We start from the raw sequence: 20,152 nt of genomic DNA on the forward strand, positions 1-20,152 counted from the left end.
GGACAAAGGCTTGAGGAGCACTCAGATCCAGGCGCGGATGAGAGCAGGGTGTGTGTGGAGAGCCAGCAGACAGGGCAGCCAAGGCTGGAGGTGGGAAACTGGGGCTGGAGTTGGAGGTGGGAGAAGTGTTGGTGTGGGTGGGGGCCGGGCAGGGCTGGGCTGTGAGGCTGTTGGACTCAGGTTTACCTGGGCTCAGTCTGGCAGCTTCGGGCCAGTGCAGGCTCTGGGCCCCAGAGGAGCCTCCCTCCACCCACCTGATATTTCCTGGATTCCAGCTGTAGCTTCTGCAGGCAAAGGAGCCCTTGTGGTCGGAGGGGCCGCTGGAGCCCAGGCGGGGAGACTCCTTCCCTCCCTCCCTGGCACACACACCTCCATTCAGCCTGGCCCCGCCCTCCAAGGGGGCTGACCCCACGTTAGTGGGGGGCCCGCCTGACTGGGAGGCTGGGCCAGCAGGCAGCGAGGTTGATAAGACCTGGCCCACACTGGCCCCCACAACTGTGCTGCTACTGCCCGCGTGCCAGAACCATGAGGGCGCTCAGCGGCCCCCGCCTCGTGCTCTGCGGCCTGCTCCTGCTGCTGCTGTTCCAGGCCCCATGCGCCCCTGGCCTCACCCCCCTGTCCAGAGGTGAGGGGACCCCGTGTGAGGTGGGGGATACCGGGCACTGAGACAGACAGAGGCTAAATGGTATCCAGCACGGGCGGGGTGGGGGGGGGGCAGGCAGGGGTGCCCCACAGGGCTGACCCAGGAGCAGACAGAGATGGTGACAAACACAGGGACCAGGGTGGGCTGACCTTGTCTGTTCTGTGGGGAGGGGGCATGGCATGAGACGGCTTCTCTGAGCCTGTCTCTGGGCTTCACAGCTCCCAGGCTGTCCTCAGGGACCAGGCATCCTGCAGCGACCTTGGTCTTCTGAGTCACTGACGGCACAGCCTTCTGTCACCTGGGGCTGCAACCAGGCCCAGGGCTGAGCTCACGACTCTCTGATGACTGCAGATCTGGTGGGGGGGTGCAAGATGACTTTCCCCCTTCCACCAGCCCTTCCAGCATATTCTGGACTGGGCTCTCCATGAGCTGTGCCGCTCTGAGTTTCAGCTGTGAAGACAGAGTCCTAGGATGCCCAGCTCCTCCTGTGCAGATGGGGAAACTGAGGCCAGAGAGGGGAGGACCTGTCTAAAACCACACAGTGAGTGAGCAAGCCTCAGAGCCTCGTGGCTCCTGGTCCACTGTCCCATTGTGTGGCCAATGCCCTCTCCATCTCTGGGCCTCAGTTTACCCATTTGTAGCCTCAGCTAAGTGGGGACCAGGAAGCCAAGCTGCAAGGTGATTTCTGAGGCCCCTTGAGGACCTCTGATGTCCGGGCCTGGGGCACCATGGCTGGGAGATAGGACTGTCTACACACCTTGTCTTTCTTGACTCTTCCTGCGTCCCTGCTTGGGAGTAGCCCAGATTTAGTGCGGGACAGAGTGCAGACTTCTGTACGGGCTGCAGGGCCAGGCCAGTGATAGCATCAAGCATTAAGCCTATCCTCCCCTCCAGGCAGATGAGAAAAGTGAAGCTTCAAAGCTGCCACGATCTGCCCAAGGCCACAGAGCTGGGACCCGGACTCCGTCTACCTCACTTGGGCTCGGTGTCCCTCCCAGCTCATGGTGCTGCCTCCCAGGCTGTCTGGAAAGGCGTCGTTCCCTGGGGGTGTGTCTTGGGGGCCCACTTGGTCAGACTGCCAAGGTGGCCGCGAGGAACTCCTGCTGTTTTTCCTGTTCTTAAATACCAGCCAGCAGGCTCTGCGGGATTGGGGCAAACTGGGTGCACTTTGCTGATTCTCTTTGATGCTCAGATGAAAGAGCCCATGTTGACGGATGCTGCATTGGTTTTCAAGGCTGTGCCCGCTAGAAGGCCAACCCTCAGTTCCCTCCTGCCAGGCAGGGCAAAGAGAATCCCTTGCTTACACTCTGGGCTGAAACCTGAGACGTGAAGGCTATCTTCTCCTTTGCTGCCTCTGAGAACCCTACATGCCCAGCCTTGAGCTGGCACCTTACACACATTTTTGCTTGTCCTCAAAGGTTTCTGTAAGGAAGGGATCGCCTGCCCATTGTACAGACAGGAAACTGAGGCTCAGAGAGCTGAGGGTGCCATTTGAACTTCTGTCTTTCCTATGGGCTGAGCTGGGGGCCTCTGGCAAGTTGCTTGCCTGGGTGTCCCCATACTGACAGCAGCACCCAGCCAGGCTGATTTATGTCTGGTCTACTCTGCCTGAGGCCTCAGGTCTAGACCTAAGTAGCCCCTGGTGCCCTGTTCCTTTGTCTTAAGTACTTCCACTCCATCCTCCCGACCTCTGCCCCTTCCCAGGGCACCTCTGCCGGACCCGGCCCACCGACCTGGTGTTCGTCGTTGACAGCTCACGCAGCGTGCGGCCTGTGGAGTTTGAGAAGGTGAAGGTGTTCCTGTCCCAGGTCATTGAGTCACTGGATGTGGGGCCCAATGCCACCCGCGTGGGCCTGGTCAACTACGCCAGCTCCGTGAAGCAGGAGTTCCCGCTGCGGGCCCACAGCTCCAAGGCTGAGCTGCTGCAGGCCGTGCGCCGCATCCAGCCGCTGTCCACGGGCACCATGACGGGTCTGGCCATCCAGTTTGCCATCACCAAGGCCTTAAGCGATGCAGAGGGTGGTCGCCCCAGGTCTCCCGACATTAGCAAGGTAGGGGCTCACAGGAACGTGGCAGCTGACAGCAAAGAAAAGATACAGCTAGGTTTTCAGGGCCAAAAGCCTTGGCCTCAGGAGGGGAGGAGATTGTACGAGGCCGCTCCCCAGGGGACCCAGGGTAGGGATACTAAAAATATTGCTGCCCCCTCTGGCTTCTTATCAAGAATCATCTCAGGGGGCCTCACCACACTCCCTTTCTCCAGATAAAGAAACATGGGTTCAGGAAGGTGAGCTGTATTTCTAACCCAGGCGTGTCAGGTCACTAAGACAGGGGGTCGGGCACCCAGGCCCAGGAGGAGACTGAGGAATCAGAAGCAGACTCAGGTCAGAAGCAGAAAAGCAGCCACGGGTCTGGATGCTGAGTCCCAGACTCCTACAGAGCAGTCTGGAGGACCCGACTTAGGGCAGGCTGGACTGGGGGTGGGTGAGGGCCAGGCTTGGCACCTGGGTCCCTTCTTGTGGCCCTTTCCCAGATACAGCACACAGGGGACTTGGGGGAGGCGAAGTGTTTTCTTCCCAAGGAAGTTAGCGTCTTGGGGAACGGAGGGAGAAAAGGGAGCATCTTCCTTCATTCCGTGGGCATCTATATGGGTACCGCCTCTCTCCCAGGGTATACAAGGGAAGATGGGCAGAAGAGAGGAGAAACTCCCACTCTTTAGCTTCTGCCTCTCTCTGGTGGCCGAAAGGTAGAACTGCACGGAGTTGAGTGCGGAGGTTTGGCCCTGCCCTCGCAAGCACCCCCAGGCTGAGGAGGGGAGGTGGCTCTGCCCTCAGAGGTCACAGAGCTGTCTGATGGAGAAGAAGACACCCAGAAGCCCTAGTCAGATGGAAGAGCACCTTAGCCACGCCTCTCACTCAGAAGAAACCTTTCTCCTCTTTCACTATCCCAAGTTCTTTTTCCCGGGCTTGATATTGGTGGTGGTGGCAGTCATATCCACCTGCCACGGAACAGCTGTGTGACGGGGCTTGCCACTCCGCCCCTCCGGGTCAATCTCCTCTTATGTCAACCGTCGTGGGGTGTTGGGGGGTGGGGTTGCTACTGGAGGACCAAGTGGCCCACTCAGCGTGGGGAGGGAGGCCAGGCCCTCGCACATTCCTCCTCTGCGTCGCAGGTGGTCATCGTGGTGACGGACGGGAGGCCCCAGGACAGCGTGCGGGACGTGTCTGCACGGGCCCGGGCCGGCGGCATCGAGCTGTTCGCTATCGGCGTGGGCCGCGTGGACAAGGCCACGCTGCAGCAGATCGCCAGCGAGCCGCAGGACGAGCACGTCGACTATGTGGAGAGCTACAGCGTCATCGAGAAGCTGTCCAAGAAGTTCCAGGAGGCCTTCTGCTGTGCGCGGGCGGCGGGGGGCAGGCGATGGGCCAGGCTTCGGGTGGTGCTGGAGGAAGGGAGACTGGGGGGAGGCGATCGGGTGTCTGGGCGGGGCCAGGGCAGGGGCGGGGCTGAGAGTGGACCATTGGGGGCGGAGCCTGGGAAGGAGGCGGCCTATAAGGGGCGGGGACTGAGATTGAGACCATATTGGGGGCGGGGCCAGGGCCTTCTCTGGGCTGATCCCCACCCAGTCCGAGGTTGAGGGACTTGGGGAGGAGGTGCCGCTCAAAAGAGGTTTTCTTTTTTTTTTTTCTTTTGGAGATAAGAGTCCTGGCAGGGAACATGGGGAGGGCCTGTGCTATTTGGCTGCGGGGTGTGTATGTGAGTGTGTGTGGTGGTGGGGGGTGGAGGGTTGGGATGCCAGAGTCTTCTGCGATGTGGGAAGGTCTGAGGGGGCTTGAGCATTGGGGTGGAGAAAGTTCAGAACCTTTAGCGGGGTGGAGGGGCAGTGCAAGGATTCTTCTCAACGTGTAAAACAGATCTAGGAAGAGCCTGAATCTAACTGTGAGAATTCTAGGCCATAATGCACAGCACCACAAATCTGGTATTTCGCGAACATTTGTCGCGCGTCTTCTGTGTGCTGTGCTCACTGCTGCATGTTTCGTTCTGGTCATTTGGAAGACAACAGGGGACAAGAGGGACTTAGGCCCTGCCCTGTGGCCTATATCATTTCAGCAGGAAGCTTTAGTTTATCATCGGCAATGCCACCGTCTCCAGGGATGTCAGCCCGGCTGCAGTGATGCTGGCCTGGGTTGAGGGTCTGGAACCCCACCCGGGTGAGGGCCTGAGTGTCCCTGAGTGTATGAGGGGCCATCCTGGCTGAGATAGCCAAGGGCCGGTGACCGTGTGATTCTGTCTCCTCTCGTCCCTGCAGTGGTGTCAGACCTGTGTGCCACGGGCGACCATGACTGTGAGCAGGTGTGTGTCAGCTCCCCGGGCTCCTACGCCTGTGCCTGCCGCGAGGGCTTCACCCTGAACAGTGATGGCAAGACCTGCAATGGTCAGTGGGCTGGACACAGGCAGCCTGGGGAGGGTGGCAGGGAGGGGATGGGGCCTTGGCCAGTCCCCAGGAAGCCCACCCGAGCCTCCCTGCTCCTTGCCTCTGGACCAGTCTGCAACAGATGTCTTCTGTGGACTTGTGGACAGAGAGGGGGAAGGAGAGGGTGGGATGAACCGAGAGAGTAGTATTGGCATGTATGCACTCCCATGTGTAGAGCAGATAGATAGCTAGTGGGAAGCTGCTGTGGCTTCCTGGGTGGCTCAGTGGTAAAGAATCTGCCTGCTAATACAGGCACTGCAGGAGACACAGCTTCGATCCCTGGGTCGGGAAGATCCCCTGGAGGGGGAAATGGCAACCCCCTTTAGTATTCTATCCAGGATAATCACATGGACAGAGGAGCCTGGTGGACTGCACAGTCCCTGGGGTCATAAAAAGTTGGACACGACTGAGTGACTGAGCAGGCAGGCAGGGCAAACCGCTGCAGAGCACAGGGAGCTCAGCTCAGTGCCCTGTGATGCCTAGAGGGGTGGGATGGCGGGTGGGTGGCAGGGAGGCTCTAGAGGCTGGTGTATACATATAGCTGATTCGTGCTGTTGTACAGCAGAAACTAACACGACATTGTAAAGCAATTGTCCTCCAGTTTAAAAGAAAGAGATATCTTCTGGAGTTCGATGTTTGCAGTTCTCTTCTCACTGTTCCTCTTTCTGCCGCTGTGGATGGTGGGTTTAGTGTGGTGGAAGGAGTTATATACTCTTGAACTCACATCTTGGTGCCACTACTTCTGAGTTGTGTGATTTAACCATGTTTAGAGCTTCAAGTTTCAATGCTGGAGCTTAGGCTTCCCAGAGGGAGTTTTGAGGCCCAAATGGGATGATCTTCTGAATAGCTGTTGGGTGTGGTGGGTACCCAGCCACTGGCTGGGATGAATGACTGTGTCCTTAAGCTTTACCTCCCTGCCTTCCTACCCTCTGCAGTCTGCAACAGTGGTGGGGGCAGTTTGGCTACTGACCTGGTCTTCCTCATTGATGGGTCCAAGAGTGTGCGGCCGGAGAACTTTGAGCTGGTGAAGAAGTTCATCAACCAGATTGTGGACACGCTGGATGTATCGGACAAGTTGGCCCAGGTAGGGCTGGTACAGTACTCAAGCTCTGTGCGCCAGGAGTTCCCCTTGGGCCGGTTCCACACCAAGAAGGACATCAAAGCAGCCGTGCGGAACATGTCCTACATGGAGAAGGGCACCATGACCGGGGCTGCCCTCAAGTACCTCATCGACAATTCTTTCACTGTGTCCAGCGGGGCTAGGCCTGGTGCCCAGAAGGTGGGCATTGTCTTCACTGATGGCCGGAGCCAGGACTACATTAATGATGCTGCCAAGAAAGCCAAGGACCTTGGTAGGTGCTGCTGGGACCGGGAACACCACCAATGGTCAGGGGTACACATGCAACAGCTCAGTTTCAGTTTAGCTTAGTGTCTGTTCTGATGAGTGCCCAAACCCAGGTTCCATATAAATGAGGTTTGTCCAACTCTTTCTTATACTGATGAGAAAACTGAAGCCCCAGAAGAGTAAGTGGCTAGTTCTCATGGTCTTTTGGTAAGTGAGGCTTGGAACTTTTCCAGTTGAATAATCCCAAGAGCACACCATCTGTTGGCAGGCAACCTCACTTTGGGACAGTCCTGAGTCTCAGCTTTATCACCTATTAAATGAAAATAATAGCAACCAGTAGATGGATATTATAAAGGTTACATGAAATTACAAAGTTCTCAGTACAAGGAGTCAGTACAAGTCTGATGTATGGTAGCATCTCAGTAAATGTTGATTTCCTCAATGTCTTTGTCCCAGGCATTGTGCCTGCAATTCCAGCATCTGCCACCAGGAGGTGACTGGTTTTGATTGCCTGGGCATTCCCCAGACAATGGCACCCCACTCCAGTACTCTTGCCTGGAAAATCCCATGGACGGAGGAGCCTAGTGGGCTGCAGTCCATGGGGTCGCTGAGGCTCGGACACGACTTCACTTTCACTTTCACTTTTCACTTTCATGCATTGGAGAAGGAAATGGCAACCCACTCCAGTGTTCTTGCCTGGAGAATCCCAGGGATGGGGGAGCCTGGTGGGCTGCTGTCTATGGGGTCGCACAGAGTCGGACATGACTGATGCGACTTAGCAGCAGCAGCAGCAGCAGCCTGTCCCTATGGTGAAAGTGAAGTGAAGTGAAAGTCACTCAGTTGTGTTTGACTCTTTGCAACCCCATAGACTATACAGGCCAGAATAACTGGAGAGGGTAGCCTTTCCCTTTTCCAGGGGATCTTCCCAATCCAGGGATCGAACCCAGGTCTCCTGCATTGCAGGCAGATTCTTTACCAGTTGAGCCACAAAGGAAGCCCAAGAATACTGGAGTGGGTAGCCTATCCCTTCTCCAGAGGATCTTCCTGACCTAGGAATTGAACCAGGGTTTCCTGCATTGCAGGCAGATTCCTTGCCAACTGAGCTATCAGGGAAGCTGCCTGTCCCCATAGCCACCATTATTCACCTTGTTCCTCTTGGTAGGCTTTAAAATGTTTGCTGTGGGTGTGGGAAATGCCGTGGAGGATGAGCTGAGGGAAATCGCCTCAGAGCCCGTGGCAGAGCACTATTTCTACACAGCTGACTTCAAGACCATCAACCAGATTGGCAAGAAGTTGCAGAAGAGGATCTGTGTGGGTGAGTGAGACCAGAAAGGGCACTGGTGGGAGGAGTAGGTGGGGCTCTGACGATACATGTGTGTGTCTGTTTGTGTAACCATCCCGGACTAGATATGGGTGGGGAAAAGAGGAGCTGGGATAGCATCATGACTTGGCAGAATTGGGAGGAGGGCTGACCAATCTGACTTTTCAGTTCAGTTGCTCAGCTGTGTCCGACTCTGCGACCCCACGGACTGCAGCACACCAGGCTTCCCTGTCCTTCACCATCTCCTGGAGTTTGCTCAAACTCATGTCCATCAAGTTGGTGATGCCATCCAACCATCTCATCCTCTGTTGTCCGCTTCTCCTCCCACCTTCAATCTTTCCCAAGCTCAGGGTCTTTTCCAGTGAGTCAACTCTTCACATCAAGTGGCCAAAATATTGCAGTTTCAGCTTCAGCAGCAGTCCCTTCCAATGAATATTCAGGACTGATTTCCTTGAGGGTTGACTGGTTTGATCTCGTTGCAGTCTAAGGGACTCTCAAGAGTTTTCTCTAACACCACAGTTCGAAAGCATCAGTTCTTCGGTGCTCAGCTTTCTTTATAGTCCAGCTCTCACATCCATACATGACTGGAATGTATACATGACTGGAATGTATACATGATTGGAAAAACCATAGTTTTGACCAGACGGACCTTTGTCAGCAAAATAATGTCTCTGCTTTTTAATATGCTGCCTAGGTTGGTCATAGCTTTTCTTCCAAGGAGCAAGCATCTTTTAGTTTCATGGCTGCAGCCACCATTTGCAGGGATTTTGGAGCCCAAGAAAATAAAGTCTGTCATTGTTTCCATTGTTTCCCCATTTGCCATGAAGTGATGGGAATGGATGCCATGATCTTCATTTTTTGCATGTTGAGTTTTGAGCCAGCGTTCTCACTTTCCTCTTCTCCTCTGTCTGATTTTTTACAGCCAGCAAACATGTACTGAATGCTCTTCCACAAGCGGCACTGTTCTCAGTGCTCTCCAAATGTGAAATCATTTAATCCTATTTGGTAGGAATATTGTTATCCCCATTTTAGAGACAGGAAAACCAAGGCCAGAGGGGTGGAACAACTGAGTAACTGGAGGAGCCAGGATTTGAACCCTGCTTCCTCTCCTGGTTCCCAGTGGTAAAGAGTGTAGATTCCCCAGTCAGACAGGCCTGGGTTTGCATGTTTGCTTTGACACTAACTAGCTGCTGGCTCTGGGTAAGTTGTTTTCCTTCTTGAGTTCTTCGTTTGTAAAACGGGATTAATAACAAACCCAAAGAGTTGTGGTGAGGAGTCGCCAAGATGACCCGGGGCCCCCGACTAGAGCGTCCTGCACGTTGTAGGTGGCCAGCGCTGGGGAGGCTGCTTTGGAATTCTTTATCGGGGTTTTTAGGGCTCAGGAAGACATTCAGGGGTCGCCCCCTCCATCTCTCCTGGTAGCTCTGTCTCAGGAACTCTACGTGTCTCTCTGCCTTCTCGCATCTCCCAGGCCCCACTCCGCCAAGGCACTCCAGTTCTGGCCCTGAGCAGTGACCACCTGCTTCCCTGGCAGGCAGTCACTCACCATCTCCTTTCCCTTTCCCCACTTTCTGCCCACGCCAGAGGAAGACCCGTGTGCTTGCGAGTCCATCGTGAAATTCCAGACCAAAGTGGAGGGGCTGCTGCAGGCCCTGACCCGGAAGCATATCCTTTCCCAGAAGCCTCTGTGAGGAGGGGATGAGGTCAGGAGGGCCCTGTGGTGGAGGGGAGGAGAGAGCCTTGCCCCTTGTGTGGTGGGGTCGGGCAGGCTCCTGCTGAAGACGGGCTGGATCCTGGCCTGGGAGGCTGGCCCTGGCTTTGGTACTGATGAAGGAGAGGCAGAAACCAAGAGCTAGAAGCTGGGCACACACGGAGTCCTGGACACACTCGGGAAAACGTGGTGCCTATGAACTCCGCTTTCTCAGGCGCTCGGTGACCTGCCTACCCACCAGACTCCTCTCAGATGGGGCTGCACCCCGCACAGCTCCCCGGGCTCAGGCAGGACTAGGCGGGTACCCAGCAGGCCTAAACCTGCACCTGGGCAGGGCTGGGCTTTCTAGACCCACCGTAACTGTCGGCTTGGTTTTGGAAAGCACCCTCCTGAGGGCCGTGGATGGGTAAGTTTTGACACTGGCGAAAGCACCCGCTATGGGGAGGGATGAGAGAAAGTCCTAGAAGCGGGGCCCCGAGTGCAGGTGCCACCCCGTCACTGCTCTGCTCCGGTCAGCCCTCGCCTCTCCTTAACTCCCAGTCCACTGGAAGCTGTGAGTAAGCGGCTGGCCATCCTGGAGAACAGAATCGTCTAAGGCTGCCTGTCCCCAGCGCAGCTAACGGAGCCCTGCGTGTGTCCCCTGGAGCCCAAGTGTAGTCTAGCTTTGCCAGTTCAGCGAGGGGGGTTTGGGAGGTGGGGTCCCAGGACAGGACTGGGCTTCCTCCTCTCTCACCCTTCGAGCCTGCGGGCAGTGTGCGTTTAAGTGTGTGTGCTGGGAGAGTGTGCCTGTTCGGGAGAGCGTGCATGTGTGTGTGTGTGTGTGTGTGTGTGTGTGTATGTGTGTGTGTGTGTGTGTGTGTGTATGCCCAAGGGTAGGCATGTGACTAGGAACATGAGTGAGAACGCAGGGGTGAGTGTGGAAGGAACTGCGTTTGCATTTTTTTTTAATCAAAAGCTTAATATATTCCTATTTTTTTTCAGTTCACTCTTTCTTGACTTGCGAGTGCTGTGAATTTCTTTTCTGGTTTCTCTATTCCCTTTTGAAAAACCATTAAATGTGATTTAATGTAAGCACTGAATGAGGCTGGTGGCTGTGTGGTCATTTGGGCAGCCGGAGGAAGAACTTGTGGGGGTGGCAGGCGATGACTTTGCTTGGAGGAACTCAGCAATGGTGGCAGCAGGGAGGATGGCCACCGCTCCCCGACCTGCGCATGTCTGTCCTGACTGTTCAGTTACAGATTCATTGATGAGATCTCTGTTCATCCTCCCAGCAACCTTACCCAGAACAGACTTGAGTCATCCCCATTTTACAGATGGGAAACCTGAGTGTCTGGGTGATGAGATGACTTGCTCGTTGGAGAGACAGGGCTCTTGAATCTGGGACTTTGAGACATCAAGAGAAAAAGGCATCAGAGAAGAAGGGCAGTGGCACCAGAGAGGAACATCCATCCATCCATCCATCCATCATTCATTCAGGCAACACACAAAGAGTCTATGGCCTGTGTCAGGTGGTGGGGAGCTGGTGGCCTGTGGGAAAGACACAGTCCCGTCTCTTCTGTTGGGCAGGGTGCCCTGTTACCCCAGTTGAGAGGTTTAGGTTGCCAGGGACCCCTGGGATGAGTGAGTGCGTGTGTGTGAGGTTGGTGATGAGCAGGGTTGCAGCCTGAGCCCGGGCTGGCCCTCTGCCCTCTGCCCGGCACCACACCTTCCCTTGGAATTTTCTCTCTTGCTTCTGGTCAGCAGCCTCAGCCCCACGCCCAGCACAGACAGTTGCAGCCTCCGCCTTGGGGACAGTACCAGGAAGGTCTTTGACGACCATGTCCCCCCGACCCAGTCCCAGATGCCACTGGAGTCTCATTCCCGTATCTCCCCCAGGGGAGCTTGGAACCCATTCTTGTTTAATGGACCACCTTTAGCATAAGTACTAGACTCATACTTGAGAGCTTGTAAAAGGCTTTTATAAGAAGCTCAGACCATCCTGAAAGATCTTCCGTAGAAGGAAGATCACGGAGGTAGAACTAACACCACCAGCAACACCCAGGAACTAACCTGTGTGTTGGTAAAATAGCACGACCTTCTAAGAGCAATGTAGAAGTCACACAGCCTTGCACAGCTTTCATCTTGGCACAGCCAAATTGGCAAAGCCCTGTTTTGTGCCAATCTCTGGATGAGGGTTTTTGCTTGTCTGAAGAGGCTCCTTGTCACAGCCCCTGTGGCGATTGCTCAGTCCATACTTCCTGCCTTCTGAGATTATCCCCACAACCCACCCGCAGCACGTCCATGGGGGCAGGGCAGCAGGGTCATGTGGATACAGGATAACCTTGCCTCCTGGACTCAGCTAATTGGTCAAAGGGGGTCACGTGACTCAAGTTGGGCCAATTGCTGCCTCTCTTCCGGGAATTTGGAAGTGTGGACCCTAGTTACCTGGCAGCTGCTGCTGGAAATGGGCACTCTCTCTTCCAGGTGTGCTGAAAGGCTGAGGTTGGTGGTTGCCATCCTCAGGAGGGAAAAAAGTAGCATTTGCTGAGTTGCTGATGGCCTTCTAGTCTAAGGCTGTTTCAGTGATTCGTTGCTATAAAACAAACCACCCCAAAGTCAACAAGCCACCTTAGTGGCTTGAAGCAACCACCTGATATTGTGTGACTCTGTGACTGCCTGGGCTCAGTTGGGTGGTTCTTCTGCTCCACCTGGTGTTGGCTGCGGCTGCAGTGATGAGTCCCCACCAGGCTGGAGTATACGGTGTGGCCCGCTCACGTGACTGCTGCCTCGGTGGAGACAGTTGTCAGACTGGGTCCCTGTCTTTGTCTGTCTCTCTCTCCACGTAGTCTCAGGGCCCTACTTTCTCCATATGGGCTCTTCAGCAGGGGAGCTGGACTTCTTACATGGCAGCTCAGGGCTTCCAGAAGTTTCTGAGGCCCAAATTGGCCCTGTATGACTTCCACCACATTTTCTTGGTCAAAGTAGTTATAGGCTAACTCAAGTTCAAGGGTGGAGAGATAAACTTCACCTCTTCTCCATGGAGGGAGAGTGACAAGGAATTTGTGGCCATCTTTAATCTACCACTTGGGGTCATTCACTGGCCCCCTACTTGGGCCTGGCTACCCTCCCTGCCTGGCCATGCATGAGATGCCCAGTGAACCTCAGCAAAGTTAAACATGGTCAAAGCACTTTCTGTTTCATGCAGTGCAAAAGCCCTGACTCGGCTGTCTCGTCACCTGTATCTCCCCCCAACCCGTGTGAGGCCTTGGTCTTCTGGTTCTCCACTTTCAATTCTGGGAAGTGACTAGAGCATCCTGGCTTCTAGCTCCTCAGCTGCCTGCTAACTTGGTGGAGCCTTTCACCTGAGTCCCGCAGGCTACAAGCATGGAAGAAAACTACTAGCTTTGCCTCCTGGTGGGGTTGTAGGATGTGAATAAGGAAAAAATAGGAGGCATTCAGTATGGTGCCCACCCACACTTTGCATCCAGAGTGGAGCTGGCATCACTGATGCCATCTGGGGGTGGTTTCCTGGCCTCAGGAACACACCCACACCTGTCAGCTCCTCAACACCTCCCTTGCTCCCATCTGGCACTGATGTCCCTTGAGATGCTGTGGCCACCTGGCCTCGAGGGTCTGTGCCACTTGCTGGGAAGCCACCCCAGAGGGTGCACCGTGGCTCCCTGCAAGCGTTCTGCTCCTCAGCAGGGAGCTTGGCCCCTCTGTGTTATGTTAGCAGGTGCCCATCCTCTGGCCCCAGCAGGAAGCCAAGGCGAGCACAGCCTTCCCTCTGCTGTGAGCGACAGCATGAGGCCCAAGGCTCAGGAGGCCAGGCAGGGAGGGGTACCAGCTTGGGGGCCTCTGGGAACAGTGGCCACTCCATCACACAGTCACTTGGCAAACTTGTACCACACCAATGCCAGGCCCTTGTCTGGGTGCTAGAGAGAGAGAGAACAAAAGAGACCGAGGGCGTGTTCATGGATGACCTTCCAGCCACACTTATTTCTGCCTATATGAACCTGCACAAGTCACCCTGTCTCCCTGCGGGCCTTAGTTCTTCATCTGTTAGATGGAGAGATGATCCAGAAGCATGGAATAAATGAGGAGAAATCTCCAAGGAAGCAGGTAATGTGCACTCAAAGACCAAAAGCTGTGGACACTTCCTTGATGAAATCAAAGAAACGAAGATAGCAAAATACCCAGGGGGAACCTCTCTGGCCTGGCAGAGACCAAGTATCCGGCCACGAGTTTCCAGGAAATGTCCCACGGGGAGGTGATGGCAGGTGGTTGTCTTTGGAGTCACACATCCCTGGTGTGAGTCCCCTGCAACCCCTTTGCCTTGAACAAACTCCTACTTTCTCTGATGTCAGCTTCCTCAACAGGAAGCAGGGCAACAGCACGCTTCTCCCAGCGGTCATCACCTAGGCCGACAGAGGGCTTGGTATGGGTGTGGCCAGCCCTGCAGGAATCCCTGGAGGAGGCAGCAGAGGGGGATTTGAGGGGAGTGGGAGGGCTAGACCTGTAGGGGAAAGCACTGCAGGGAAAACCTGGAAAGTGAGGTGCATAGGGAGGGAGAGAGGAGCTGAAAAGCGACATATTGCGGGGCAGGCGCGGGGGGCTCGGGGGAGGAAGGGAACGGTGAGGCAGGCTGTGGGGTTGCAGGGACAGTTCCTGTCTGATTGCTCCCTCCTTCCTTCCACATTTACTAAGCATCCCCAAAGGCCAAATGGCTTCCCAGGTGGCTCAGTGGAAAAGAATTCACCTGCCAATGCAAGGAGACACAGGAGACGTGGGTTTGATCCCTGGGTCAGGAAGATCCCTTGGAGGAGGAAATGGCAACCCACTCCAGTATTCTTGCCTAGAGACTCCCATGAACAGAGGAGCCTGGCAGGCTATAGTCCATGGGGTTGCAAAGAGTCTGACACGACTGAGCGACTAACACGTGCTTTCTTTACTTCTGGTCAACAGACCCTTTTCTTTAATAATTAAAGCAGATGTATAATGTTTGTTTGATAAGCCAATGTTTCTTTGATCAAGGGTGTGCCACAGGGGCTCATAACAGATGGTCCAGTCAAGTCATGCATGGGTGGGGAGGTGTCCTGGAAGAGGTGGACTTGAGCATGGATCTGGAAGTGGTTTAAGGGGAAGGTGAGAGGGGTGGTGGAGAAGAGCATGTCAAGAAGAGGGAACAGCAAGTGCAAGGTCCCTGAGGCAGAAAGGCACGTGGTCCTCCAAGGGTCTGGATGCAGCTCTACCTGGGGGAGTGGGGACAGTCAGGAGCAGGGATGGGGCCCAAGACCAGACTGGGCAAGGGCTCCATCTGTGGTGGGTGCGAAGCCATGGAAGTGTTTTAAGTGAGGAGGTAAAGGGACCAGATTTATAAATTATCAGTAGGACTCCTGTTTCTCTTACAAATCCTCAGATGGAGTGTGAGGTGGGCTGCGAAGAGACCTCAGCTGGGATGGGCACAGACCAGACATCCATGTCACATCCCTGAGCTGGGTCGGGTGCAGGCAGCTGACCTGCCTGTCAGGGTGAGGCAGTGAGACCTGGGCTGGTTCAAACGCTTAACTTGTAGGGAGAGTTGAGAAACTGCTTCTGAAGATGGTGCTGGAGGCCCCGATGAATCTGTGCAGTGACCCTCCGAGGCAGTATGACTGTTCCGTGTGATAGGACTTGTCCAAGTCAGTGGAAGAGCTGATTCCTTGGTTTATCTGATGACAAGGCTTTTCTCAAGAACAGCCCGTACTGAGCTCTGCTGGTTGTGATAATAGATGTCAAGCCCAAGTAGGCGCTCTGCAGACCCCAGTGAACTCCCCCCTCGACACCCCCAGCCCCGGCAGTCAGCAGGCTCATGGTCTGGCTGAGGGTAAACCTGGTCATGGAGGAGCCTGAAGCTGGACCTTGGAGGGCAGAGGGGGCAGGGTCGGACCCCAGAGGTGGGGACTGGTGGGGGCCAGGCAGGGAGTAAGGGCCTCCTCAACAGACTGGGGTTGGAGAAGGGGCCAGCCATAGAGAATGCTCAGAACCCAGTGCCAGGGAGGGCTTCCAAAACGAAGGCTGGGGGAGGCCACAGCTCAGAGGCTAGACCCAGTGGGCCTGACGCTGTTATGGTCAGGCCTGGCTTTGGTCCCAGTCCATGCTGAGCTGAGGTGGCTTGGGGACCTGGAGCCTCAGGGTTTTCTATGAAAGCGACAAATGGAGAAGGGTGTGTGCCCAGGATATGGCCATTATGCTGGGGTGGGGAAGAGGGACTGCTTCCTGTTTCCAACATTCCTGCCTGAGGAATTCTATGCCTGGAGGGAGAGTAAGACACAGCTGGCAGGAGAAGCAGTGAGCGCAAACACTGGAAGGCTGGTCCACAGGCACTCTGGGGCAGAAGAGGGTGTTAGAGCTCCTGGTGGCAAGTGACAGAAACTCTGCAGCAAGCAGCTGAAGCTGGAGAAGGGAGTCGGTGGGATCCAGTGGCTGAAGGTGCTGCAGGGAGTGGGATGGGGTGGGATGGGGTGGGATGGGGTGGGGTGGGGTGGGGTGGGGTGGGGGTCAGGTGCAGGGATCAGCAATGTTGTCAAGCCTCGGTCTCTCTCCACTCTTGACTCTGTTCTCCACCTCCACGGCCTCAGGCCCCGGCTGGAGACAGCCCATCAGCTCTGCACTGACCCTCTGCCAGCTCCAAGTGTGTGGCCATTCCTATAGTTCAGTCCCCTTGGGTCTGACTGGGTCCTCCGCTCACCCTTGAACCATTATTGTGGCCAGGGGGAGACAAGGCTGTGACTGGCCAGGCTTGGGGCTCTGCTTTCCCCGGTGATGGGTGAGTTGGCTGCAAGGGATTTTCTAGGTCCAGAAACCTGAGCTACCCAGGTGGCACTAGTGGTAAAGAACCCGCCTGCCAATGCAGGAGATGTAAGAGATGTGGGTTCGATTCCTAGGAGGGGAAGATTCCCCCTGAAAGAGGAAAGGGCAACCCACTCTTACAATTCTTGCCTGGAGAATTCTATGGACAGAGGAGCCCGGAGGAGCCTACAGTCCGTAGGGTTGTAAAGAGTCAGACGTGACAGAAGCGACTTAGCAGTGGTTCTTCAAGGAGGAGGGGTTGTGAGATGTAGGGGCCTGGAGCAGGGCAGGCAGAACTAATGAATAGTCCCAACTAGTGCGGGCAGGGACGCACGGAAACCCCTGCTGGAACAGCTCCCATGGATCACATCATTCTTCCCTGCATGGGGGGAATGGGGGTGGGGTGGGGAGTGAGCTCATAAAGGACCACGTCTCAGGCTCCAAGGAAGGCAGGGGCTGGCATCCTGGGATCTTTCAAATCCAAACTCTTGCGTCTTGCTCATCTCAATTCTGCCCACAGCTACTCCAAGTCCCCTTGCCAGTCTGCCCCCTTTCTGTGTAATTTCCCCCCATCTCTCTGCTTTCAGTTTGATTAACAGAAGGTTATAAACAAGTCCCAGAAAGAAGGAAAACCAGCATCTCCCCAGGGCAGCTGCAGTGTTTTGGCAGACTGCAAGTTACTCTGTAACTGATATTTTTGGTGTGTGTGTGTGTGAGTGTGTGTGTGTGTGTGTGTGTGTGTGTTTGGATTTTTGTATAGATAAACAGAGCTAAACTAATTAGTTTTTTTTTTTTTCTTTCTTTCTTTCCTCAGGTCGTGGCTGACAATAGGAGTCTCTTGGCCCCCCAGTGAATTGGTTACCAGGTTTCAATAAGGAGTTTGTCTTTGTAATTACAGTTCATTAATGGATTTACAAGGGAGGGAAGATGGCAAAGTCCGCTAAGGGGATTGTTTTGCATTTCTCCTCTTTTAATTACACGATTTTCTCCTGAACCAATGCTCTGTGAAAAATGGTAGAGGGTGGGGAAGTCCCAACACCCCATCTGTTCCAGATACAAATGCAGTTAATATGGGAGGAGGCAGGAGATGCTCAGAGCCTCCTGCTGCGTGGGTGCGCTGCCTCCCCATCCCAGCGGCCGCGTGGTGGGGGAGGGGAAGAGGGGAGAAAGGGAGGGGGCTCGGCTGCTGTCAAGCTATGCCGGCCTGGGGAGGGGACGGCTCTGGCGGGGGCACGGCGGCCTTTGCACATTTAGGATCAGAATCAGACTTAGATCACTCACTGAATTACCTTTTTTGGGTCATCCATTAGGTGCTTTGAAATATACACGCAATTTCTAATTCAAACTTCTTAGTGACCTTTTTAAATATTTTTTTTTTCCATGAATGGGGAAACCAAGGTTGCCTCTCTGGGGTTCAGATTCACTAGGATGAAGGAAGTTCTAGTCCTTCCTCCTTAGGTTGGGACCATAGCAGCTTAACTGGCTTTCCTGCCTTGTTCTTCAGTCCATTTGCACACTGATATCAGAGTGATTGTCCTACAATGAACATTTGATCAGTCACACATACACCCTTGCTCAAGAACCTTCTCAAGCTCCCTATTATCTTGGAGATGAAATTCTTAGTAGTTGAGCATTCTAGGTGCTGTAAGACCTGGCTGTTGTTCAGGCCCGTTGGACTATTTCCTACTGTATCCACTCAGCCTTTGCTGATACCTGGGTGACCTAGTTTCCCCAGTTGTGAAATGGACCCCTGACACTGGGCAAGAAGATCTCAAGGATCCCTTTGGACCTTGGAGTTAAGGGATTGTACTGGGGCTGGAATTGCAGACCTGGGGCTGCTATGGTGGAAGCTGGCCACAGGGTGGCACCATCAGCCCAGGAATGGGGTTCAGCACTCCCCGTGAGCTGGGGCAGTTCCATCACGCCTCATACTCCATAGCACCTACTCTAATCCCTTTAAACTGCCCCTCCCTCCTGCGCACAGGGGCTCCCAGGAGGGCAGACTGTGGGTGTAAGTCTCAGAGGTGGGTGTTATCTTCCCATTCTCATCGCTCGCTCTGAACTCTGAAAAGGGCCTGGGCTGGAGTCACCTCCTGTCTCGTAGGGCCTGTTCAGGGGCTTTGCTGAACTAGGGATGGCAGCTCAGTCCTGAATGCTGAGGCAGGGTGGGGGCTAAGCAGGAGGCCCCCCAGGAGACATCTTCCTGTTCCCTACCCTCTCTTGTTTGGGTGGGCAGTGGTCAAGTCTTCTGTCCCTAAATCAGGGTATGTGTTCTCAAGCCCAAAATAACTGCAGCCCAAAGAAGGGGTTATTAGAGACCCTGGGGCAGAGGTGACTGGGGGCCGCAGACACCTCACAATCCAGGTCCCAGTGCTGTCCCTCCTGCGCTGTGTGTCTTCGGGCTCCTCTGAGTCTCAGTTTGCTCACCTAGGAAGTGGGGATAATGATTCCCCCCTGGCTGGGGTGTGAAGACTGAAAGGAGCCAGTGTGTGAGTGCCCAGTGCAGGGCGAGGGGCGCAAGGGGCTCAAGACAGAAGCTGCATCTTCGTCGGGGTTTGGGTCCAGGACCCCCGTCTCAGTCATAGGTCTTCCAGGAGCCCCGTCTCAATCACAGGTCTCCCCCAAGGGCCTGAAGGAGGAGGTGCATCTCCTCACATCTAGAACAGCCCTTTCCTGGGACTTCCCTGGCGGTCCAGTGGTTAAGATCTGGATCCCAGTGCAGGGGATGTGGGTTCAGTCCTTGGTCGGGGAGCTAAGATCCCATATGGCAAACAAGAAAAAAGAAAAAAAAAAAAAAAAAAAAGAATGGTCCTTTTCTCCCTCATGAAAATCTGCTAACAGGTCAGGGCACAACCCTCCCACGTCCTCCCCAGGTCCCAGGGCCTGAAGTGGGCCTTTCTGTGTCTCCTGCCTCCTTGTAAAGTGTGAGTGGCTGCCTGGCCCAGCGATGGGGCAAGGGGGCTCTGCAGGGGAACGGTCTCCAGGGTGGCCATCCTGCCTGTGCTCAGACCCCACGTGGCCACGGCCAGTCCTCCACCGCCCTGAGCTTCACTGCACCGATGCTACCGCGGGCTGCCCCAGGCGCGCACAAGGCACGTCGTCCCTGGGAACTGACCTTGGTACCCCGGCGCCCTCACAGCTACAGCCCCTCCGTCCTTTCTAAGGTGCCCACCTGAGGGCTTGTGACTGTGCAGTCACGGCCGAGAATGAGCACCGCTCTGCCTCTTGGGGCAGAGTTGCTCCAAGTTGCTCTTGAGAATCCTGTGTGTTGAATGAAAGTGGGAAAGAGTGAAGGCATCCAGGCCATACAGAGCATATCTGCTCCCTTGGTTCCCCTCGCCTTTTAGTGATAACAATAAAACATAATTTATAAACTGCAATTTATGGTATATTAACTTGTGGCTCAGCTGGTAAAGAATCCACCTCCAGTGGGAGACCTGGGTTCAGTCCCTGGGTTGGGAAGATCCCCTGGAAAAGGGAAAGGCTACCAACTCCAGTATTCTGGCCTGGAGTATTCCATGGGTTGTATAATCTATGGGGTCACGAAGAGTCGGACATGACTGAGCGACTTTCGCTTCACTTCACAATGTACATAGTATACGTATATACTTATATGTAACACATTAAGACACAAATTAAAATAAGTCATATAATTATGCAAATAATAAATATATATATAAATAATATGACTCAATTTATATGAGTTTGAGCAAACTCTGGGAGTTAGTGAAGGACAAGGAAACTTGGCATGCTGCAGTCCATGGGGCTGTAAAGAGTTGGACATGGTGAGTGACTGAACAACAACAAAAATATAATAATTATGTCAATAATATAAATATATAAACAAATAT

At 54.6% G+C, this 20,152-nt stretch overlaps 1 protein-coding gene across 1 annotated transcript; it reads left to right on the plus strand.

The window, feature by feature from the left end:
* Positions 1–525: 525 nt before the first annotated feature.
* MATN1 (matrilin 1) lies at positions 526–10,086 on the plus strand. Its single transcript, XM_052635875.1, has 8 exons — positions 526–625; positions 2,348–2,694; positions 3,813–4,035; positions 4,950–5,075; positions 6,050–6,466; positions 7,622–7,774; positions 9,365–9,445; positions 10,037–10,086. Exons 1-8 carry the CDS (start codon positions 526–528, stop codon positions 10,084–10,086), a joined length of 1,497 nt encoding a protein of 498 aa, XP_052491835.1.
* The last annotated feature ends 10,066 nt before the right edge of the window (positions 10,087–20,152 follow it).

This window comes from Budorcas taxicolor, chromosome 2 (genome assembly GCF_023091745.1).
Source record: "Budorcas taxicolor isolate Tak-1 chromosome 2, Takin1.1, whole genome shotgun sequence".
Classification (NCBI taxonomy): Eukaryota; Metazoa; Chordata; class Mammalia; order Artiodactyla; family Bovidae; genus Budorcas; species Budorcas taxicolor.